The sequence below is a fragment of the Thermobia domestica genome, chromosome 1 (genome assembly GCF_964235325.1).
Source record: "Thermobia domestica chromosome 1, izTheDome1.hap1.1, whole genome shotgun sequence".
Classification (NCBI taxonomy): domain Eukaryota; kingdom Metazoa; phylum Arthropoda; class Insecta; order Zygentoma; family Lepismatidae; genus Thermobia; species Thermobia domestica.
In genome coordinates this window covers 209,842,031-209,851,477 of record NC_137454.1, presented here as the reverse complement: position 1 = coordinate 209,851,477, position 9,447 = coordinate 209,842,031, and the positions used below count along the sequence as shown (strand labels likewise).

Here is a 9,447-nt window from a genome sequence, read left to right as displayed (position 1 = left end):
CAAACGGTCATTGATTGGTGGCTGCGCCTGTTGAGACTTTTTTCAGGATTATAATATCTAAAACATATCACGGTTTCAAGCATTGCACCGAAATTTAGAATAACGTTACCTTCTGTATGTGTGATTTTTTAAAGTTGCCCTGTAGTGGCAAACGGTCAATTATTGGTGGTTGTGTCCATTGAGATTTTTTCTCAGGATCACTATATCTACAACATATCACGGTTTCATTCACTTTTTTTTTTTTTACCGAAATCCAGAATGTCGTTATCTTCGGCTCTTTTTTTTTTTTTTTTAAAGTAGCCCTGTAATGGCCAAACGGTCAGTGATCTGTCGTGCCCATTGAGATTTTTTCTCAGAAACACCCATATCTACAACATATCACGCTTTTAAGCAATTCCACCAAAAGGATTGTGCGGGGTCTTTGTCATGGTTGCATTGCCCCTGCAACCCTTTCCTCGCAAAAACGATAAAACCCGTGTTTCCTACTTTGAAGTCATCTTTGTATCGGCAGAGTTTCGTTTCTTTACAGTGGCTCTTTTAAACAAGGGGGCCATTTTTTGAAAAGGGGCCCTTTGCCCCCTTTAACCTATTTTCCGGAAGAAACAAAAAAATATGTGTCGATTTATTTTTGGTCTAGTATTTATGTACCAAGTTTGAAGAAAATCGGATGAAGAGAAATCCTTGTTAAGCTATCTCCTATACACTTACACTTTTTGGGCTTGACGGGTTTTTGCCTCAATTTTACTTTAACGGCAAAACTCAGAAGAGGAGGGAGGTAGATATGAAAAATAAATAAAACTTGATATCTCTTCAGCCACCCGACCGACCTCGATCAAATTTTCAACATAGATGAGGTTCGGATCTGGGATGTTTTCTTTATCATATCACTTTGACGTTGCAACGTATGGGAGGGTGAAGGGGAAAGACATTTAAAAATGATCAAAAAATGACCAACATTAGTGTTGAATCCATAGTTTTCAGGATCACTGAGACGAGCAGTAATACTTCCGATGTCGTTTAAATCCATGCCACTAAAAACAAAAATAGCATATTTCACGGGTACACTCACGAAAGAAAGTATTTTTCAGTTGACAAAATTTCTTTTTCTAATAACTCAACAACAAAATAATAATAATAATAATAATAATAATAATAATAATAATAATAATAATAATAATAATAATAATAATAATAATAATAATAATAACCTCTTAGAGTACCGATTTTGACAAGTTATCAAATCTATATATATAAAATTGAAAATCACTATGTTTGTGACTCTAAATCTCTTAAACCGCCCGACCGATCTCGAACAAATTTGTAACATGGATGAGGTTCGAGGCTGGGCTGGTTTTAGACTATTCACTTTGATGGTAGAACTGAGAGACGGGGGATGGGGAGGGGGTTTAGAAAAATAAATAAAACTTAATAACTTCTGAACCACTCTACCGATCTTGGTCAAATTTTCAACATAGATAAAGTTCAGACCTGAGATCATTTTTATGATTTAAATTTGACGGAGCAACGTAGGGGAGGAGGAGGAGGAGATATATAAAAATCAATTTATTTAAGACTGAAAGTGACTATTTTTGTAACTTAATAACTCTTGAACTATCCGACCGGTTTCAATCAAATTTTCAAGATACATGAGGTTCGAATCTGGAAACATTTTTGTAATTTCACTTTAACGGTAGATTCTAGGGAAGGGGAAGGGGAGCGGGAAGTATAATTAAAAACTAATAAAACTTAATAATTTTTGAACCACCCAACCAATCTCGATCAAATTTTCAACATATATGAGGGTCTGGCCTTGGTTTCTTTTAATCGTTTCACTTTGACGAGCCAACCTAGGGGAGGGGGAGGGGGAGGGGGAGGGGAGGGATATATATGTAAAATTAAAATGACTGCCTTTGTGACTTCATCACTCTTGAACCACCCGACCGATCTTAATCAAATTTTCAACATACATGAGTTTTGGGACAGGGATTACTTTAGGCTATTCACTTTCACGATGCAATGTAGGGGGAGGGAGAGGGAGAGAAATTTTAAAATGATCAAAAATGACCGATATTAGTGTTGAATCCATAGTTTACGGGGTCGATGAGAGAAACAATGAGACTTCTGATGCTGTTTTTATACAAATTCAGCTCTGATGGTTGGGGAAGGGAGGGTACAACGTAGGGGAAGGGGATAAACATTTAAAATGATCGAAAATGACTAATATTAGTGTCGAATCCATAGTTTTAGAAGTAGCTGAGATTAACAGTGGCAATTCTGATGCCGTGTTCCGCAGCACGGAGGAGGGGGAGTTATATATAATAATAATCTAAAATAACCAATATTAGTGTCTAATCCATAGTTTTCGGGATCATTCAGATAAACAATGACATTTCTGATCCGGTTTAATTCAAAATCAGCCCCGCCACTTGGGGGAGAAAGATATATATATATATATATATATATATATATATATATATATATATATAAATGATCGAAAATGGCCACTATCAGTGTCGAATTTATAGTTTCCTGGGTCGCTTAGATGAAGAGTGACACTTCCGATGCCATGGCCCGCAACATGGGGGAGGGGCATATAACCGATCGAAAATTACCAATATTAGTGTCGAATCCATGGTTTTCGGGGTCGCCGAGATGATCAATGATCTTTCCGATGCTGTTTAAATCCATGACATTTAAAACGAAAACATATATTTCACGGGTACTACACACATGAGATACGGAGTTGTGCATTTAAATTTTCATTTCAACCCATGCTAGTTATAACTACTGTAAGGATAGCAACAAATAGATCCAAATTAATTCATTTGTTCCAGACTTGTTGGCAAAAGAACATTTGTCAACTGTCAAATACTTTCTTCCCCATGTGTACCTATCACATGAGATAGGGGTTGTGCATTTATTTACTTTCTTTTAATTTTAAACCAGCGAAGCGGGTAATCGATGCTAGTTCTAAATAAACTATAATACTCTAGTTTTTGGGATAAAATATATTAAATACTATATTTTTGAGAGCAAATTATTATATTTTGACACATATTTACGAGAACTAAACATCTTTCAGAAATCAGGAGGCAACTCGCCCCTTGATCCCCCTGAGGGCGATTAGGTGGCGAAAGAAAAAAAAAATTAATGTTAAGTCGAAAAAGTTGTATTGGAAGCAGATTGACATATGAGCATTTAACTTCAGTTCTGTTGAAAGTCAATGCACTCCATTCGATCCAGATTATGAGAAACTTCAGTCATTAATAGAGGCAGAATTATAAAACTTTTGTAAAATGACCCGCCGAAAGTTTTTTTTCTTTTTTCTTTGGTCCCCTCCTAAACAAAAAGTTTGCCCATTACTGACAGTCAAACGATGAAGGCAATTGCTAGAAATTAATTTTCAATTAACTATTGTAAGTAGATAGTCAATTCAGTGTTGTGTTAGTTTATAACTTCTGCTATTTCAACGTCTCAGACTTCAAGTTATTGCTGCAGAGAGCTATAGGGATAGATTTTGTGCACCTGACAAGCAAGGGCGCCGATTTCTCTGTAAATTTGAGGGGGGGGGGCATTCAGTTGCAGAAAGCATATATGAGGATTTTAAGACAAATTACATTTAAATTATGCCAAATATTGTAAATTTATAAATACAATGACAGGACCCGCATGAACTTTGGGGGGCCCGGGTCCCCTCGGCCCCCCCAGAATTGGCTCCCTTGCTGACAAGACGCTTGAATAAATACTTACTAGGACAGTGCATACTTGTTTCTAAGTTTCCTTTGAATATGATTATTTAGTGATTGACCTCTGGCTATCTACCATTTTAGGCATGATTCATTCTTCCATTTCTGAATTATTATTATTATTATTATTATTATTATTATTATTATTATTATTATTATTATTATTATTATTATTATTATTATTATTATTATTATTATTATATCTCTGGTCATGCGAAATCATAGTTTAGTATCAGTTTTGTTATTGTTTGTATTTTCAGGTTATATTTAGAATTAGGATTTTGATTTCTGGGACTTTTAAGAAGCATTTATGGCCATGTTAGCCCGTCACGTATGAGGGACGACGTTCCTTGGCAATCACGGTATCCAAAGAAAGGGAAGGAAGAAAGGATTGCGGAAGGAAGGAAGAGTCCTGAGACCTGTATGTTAAGTACCATCCTGGTATTTTCTTGTTGCGAATGAAAAAAAAAACTTACTCAGAATGGCTGGAATGGAAAAGCTTTTACACTTTTTCGACCGAGTGTCCCCACCGGGAATCGAACCTGGGACCGCTCTCATCAAAGGCGAGAGCGTTAGGACTACGCTACTTGGGGCCATCAGGTTATTTTTTTAGAGGCGTTTGTTAGCTTCGCAGAAATGTTTCTACCCATTTCAATTAAATGTCGCGAACAACCTAAACAGAGTGGTTTTGAAAGAAAAATCTTAACTATTATCTTATTTTATGCATGTTACTAGTATAAGTTTCCCAATTGCGGAATAAGGTTATCTTTTTTCAAATTTTTCAAACAAATCTTCACTAAAATTGTTTTGCAAAAATTTCACTACTCAACATTCCACATTTGATAGCTGTTTATTTGGAGACTGAAAGTATGCACTTCATAAAACATCCTACTCTTAAATAGCAGGTCAAATTTCACCATAATGTGAAGTTTGATCCAAATCAAATTAGTTCTTGTGAACTCGTATCACCTATATTTAGCTAGTGTCCTTGATTTTATTTTTTATTTTTGAGGAAAAAATCAATGTAAGACAAAATGTAACGAGTCCTTAGGGAAGTAAAAACTGAGTTGGTACATTAATCGCTCCTTTAATATTCAGTCATCCAATGAACTTTAAAAAAAGGTAACGCTTTAATCAACTAACTCTTTGACCTATGAACCCGAAGGTTCAACGCCGCAGTCACAAAAAAAGTTCCATTGACCAACTAGATCTGGCTTCTACTTTGTGTTCCTATTTCTGCGAGATCCGACTTAATATTTTCCTTCCATTTACGCTTGGTCTTACTAATGGTCCTTCCCCGATTAGGTTTCCAGTTAAAGTTTCAAAAGCTTTATCAACATGTCAGCCAATATATAGGAATAGTCAAATCAATTTGTCTAAGTTTAGGAGGAAAATGTACCATACGAGTACAGAATATTGAAAAGAAAGTCCCTGGAAAAAGAGTAGTTTCATAGGTTAAGTAATTGTAGTCTTAATATCCGCTTTCAGCATGGAAACTCTATGAGACAGAGTTCGCTGATTAAAGTGGGATCCAAACTACTCTTTGGGCTTTTTTTCTCAACAGGAAAATACCGCTTCCAAAAATAGAAACTCGGATTACTCGAGTTTGCAACTTTCGAAGATGAACCACAAATTTTTGGATAGGCGAAGATCAGGGATAATAGAAAGCAGGATCATATATGATAGAACTGAAATATTTGGATTGTATTGTATTGTATGGACACATTGGAGTATTGTCCTGTGGCAAGCTTTACTTTCTGAGGTGATGGAATTTCGAGTATCTTTAAGTTATAATATTTCTCTGTGTGCGGCGTTAATAGTCTATAGCCGCACTGATCACCTATTGCACAGTTGCAGGCGCGCACCCACAAATTTTTGTAGGGTAAGGTCCAAACTTTAGTGAGGAGTCCAATATTACAAGCCACTACGTCTCTCTAGTATTGAACGGGTATTATTCTGCACTCTAAAAGACTATAAGTAATTGTAAAACACGTCCACCTATGTTTTTAGAAAATAAAGATGATGGAACTAGATTGTTTTTATAGGAGAAAGAATACAGATAAAGTGTAAGATCAAATTTTCATGCTACATCAGTCATTTCGCTGTTAAACAAGTATAGTTTTATTGAAAAAATGTACAAATGTATGTTGAGTTACGAAGTTTTTTTTGAGGGGGGGGTCCGGACCCGCTGAACCCCTCCTCGTGTGTGTGTGTGCCCCTGCTCAGTTGCGTGTAAGTCATTTTTCCAGGAACATCTTTCGCGAACTATAGCACATCAGTTTATTAGTATAAATTGATATTTCCTAATACGTTGTAACTTTTTCCCCATTTACTGAAAGAAATAACCATTTGAGAATACGTACACCTATTACAATGATTACTACATCGTTAAAAACTCATTAAAAGGTTAAATCAATGTGTTGTGTCAAAACCACCCGCACGTTTTCCCCCTTTTTTTTTCGTGGTTAGATATTGTGATACGTATATTTGCATTGTATATACGTGAGTTTTATTTAAGTTGCTAAGATACGGGATATCACAGCGGGAATTTACGAACAAAAGAGAGCAGGGTTACTGTACGCTTTGCCAAGCGATTTCTAGAAACAAGGAGGAAAAGGTTGAAATGTTGTGTCAGTGTCAAGGACAGGCATTACACTTGATTTTTTTTTTTCATTTATTTACTTTTGTAATCAGATCAGAATACACCTGCCAAGTATAACCAAATAAAGGAGACCTTCACCCGAGGTACATCATAACTCTTTCGCTAATAGCCCTTCTGCCCACACTTTAAACAGGTCGTTGAGCACTGACCATAAACGCCAAAGAGGGCAGAACATTTTATCAATGGCTCTAGCTATTTCTCTACAACGTATAGGAGTGGTTTATTTTAATTTGTTTTTTGGTATATTGTCGTTATGTTTAGCATTCAGGATAAACGGAATGTATCCGGAAGTAAATCCGTTAATAGATTCGGAATACAACTTCCAGCAGCAAGTAGATGATGAGCCGTTTTCGTACGACGACAGAGTTGGTAGTGATGAAGTTAATTTGGTAGCCGACGACAATGATATGCTCAACGATTTAGAAGGAGGCGATATTCCGCTTGGAAATGGTGAAGAGGTAACAAAAAATATCATTATATATATTTTTTTAAAAAAAATCGTTTGTTTATTAGTAGAGTTTAATAGATACAGTAAAAGTTAGGAGCTACTCTCACTAGCCAACAAACTGGCGATAGCGGTTGCAAAATTTGAAATTTCAGCCACCTTTAAATATTAGTTTGAGTTACAGTTTTTTCCTAAATTATCATAGGTGTTTTCTTTCCTTTAACCCTTTGACTACCATTTTTTTCTAAATGTGAATATACTTTTATATGTACACTCAGGTCCTAAATTATTGTCGCATGTCTATAAACATGTTGTTGTATAAATATAATTTGATAACGAATTCGACCGGTATTTCTTATAATGTTAGTATGTGTATAATCGGCAAAGACATGTATGTGGCAAATTTCATGTCAAAAGAGCAATAAATAAGAACAATAAAACGAAAATAAAACTTTCTTGTCCATTTAGCAACATTTTGTTTTACTCATTCTAATTTTCGTATTTATCGTTCTTTTCCTATGAAACTTTATCACAAATATAAATTTCCCGATTATCACATAGTATCAGTATTAAAAGTACCTTGCAAAATCATTATCAAATTATATTCTTACAAGAAGACAGTTATAGATATGCGACAATCATTTTGGACATGAGTGTACACGTACGACTCCTTCAATGTGGGATATTCCTGATATCTGTACACAGTTCTGGAAATTAAACACAGTGTCCTGGTCACATCTGAACCGATGGGAAAACAACGTGTGTTTTTTTTTTTTTTTTTAGAATTTTCTAAAATAAATTTCCAACGATGTTTGAATTATTCGCATGGGACACATGTATTCCGTTGGTAGTCAAAGGGTTAAAAGTAAACGCTTATAGTTAATCGTTCGAACGACATTTGAAGACAGCAAAATAATTAATCGAGGGTGTCAAAATTTATATTATAAATAGCGTGATGATGAATATTATTATGTATGTGATCAATATTACCAAGTTCAAATACAACCTACTGAGTAGAAAAAATGAGTATCAAATTTTTGTAAATTTCATTATCACACACAATCTCTTTTGTGGACAGAGACAACTTGAGACAAAAATAGGTAGTTACTTGGAACATCTTTCCAATTTATTTCTTTTTATATATAAAATTTTACCCCAAAGGAGAGAGGAAATAATTACTATCCCTTTCCCACCTTTGGAATACACTAACCACGGCAGCTTTGGAAGAGCTGACAAGTCACGCTATTTCCGAGATGCTCGTTCCCAACCGTCTGGTCATCAGAATCTGGCCGCTATAAAACTCTGAAATATCACCTTTTTACTCCATTCTAAAAAAGTTCCGTCCATTTAGACAACCCCCTACTTCTTCCGAATTTCACCAAAATAGTCTCAAACGTTTGCGCATCGTTTGTACGTACACGATAATGCACGCAAAACTGGCGTTTGTGTACTAAGCAATTTTAAGATATTCAAAAATGAATTTGGGGAGGCTGTTCTATCGGCAGCCCTCCACCACAACTGATTGGCGTTAAAATGATCTCAATCATTAATGCATTGTTTGTGCACGTTTATGCAACAAAAAAACCTTATTTGTGTAAAAAGGGGAGTGTAAGATTTTGGCGTGTCTTTTGAGTACCACCTTCCAATTTTCACTGATGGGTTAGGTTATGTTTTACCTTTTGGGTTTAGTCTAGAAAGATTGGAGCCAAACTCGCAATATCTATAACTCTTTGATCTATGATTGAGAACAAAACAATGCGAGTTATCCATTTACATATCCAGAGGGAGCAGGGGCACACTTTATAAAATTTGCTGTAATGAAACATAACTTGCAGAATTCGCTCTCCATGAAGCTCTGAAAACAAAACATTTATTTTTTAATTTTCCTTTTCTTATTTGTCGAGAGAAAACGGGGTGTATTCCTCCATGTAATGCCATGATTCAGCCCTTGGTTCTTGTATAGAAGGACTGGAACATTTGGAACCTAATTTCTAGGATCAATGCCTTTTCGATCTACAACTTGAAATAAACTAATAATAATACACCTATTATTTACATATACAAAGGGATGGGAAACATATGGGTCTAGGTCAAAACCCCCCACAGCCAAAACTCCCACACTCAAGAAATGTCAAAACGCCCACAAGATCGGTCATAACTCCCACACAAATGGACAAATCCCCCAAACGCACGAACGGTCAAAACCCCCACAGCCAAAACCCCCACACTCAAGAAATGTCAAAACGCCCACACGATCGGTCATAACCCCCACACAAATGGACAAATCCTCCAAACGCACGAACGGTCAAAACCCCCACAGCCAAAACCCCCGCACTCAAGAAAAGTCAAAACGCCCACACGATCGGTCAAAACTCCCACACATAGCAAATGTCACAACCTCCACATAAATGGACAAAACCCCCACACAAATGGACAAAAACCCCACACAATCGGACAAATCTCCCACACTCTGAAAATATCGTGATTGCACGTCTTTGTTGCGGCTCTTTACGACGCCCACGTAAGTATTTATGTCATTACAAAACAGTGCAAGAAGAATAGTTGCAACATCGGTTTAAGTGGAATAAAAAATG

General features: G+C 36.0%; 1 protein-coding gene across 1 annotated transcript in view; it reads left to right on the top strand.

Moving 5' to 3' along the window:
• Positions 1-6,520: 6,520 nt before the first annotated feature.
• LOC145667021 (zinc metalloproteinase nas-15-like) overlaps positions 6,521-9,447 on the top strand; it is a 77,168-nt gene continuing 74,241 nt past the window's right edge. Inside the window, exon 1 of the mRNA XM_081734711.1 lies at positions 6,521-6,866. Within this exon, the coding sequence (XP_081590837.1) occupies positions 6,591-6,866 (276 nt within the window). The 5' untranslated portion in view covers positions 6,521-6,590. The remainder of the gene's footprint in view (positions 6,867-9,447) is intronic.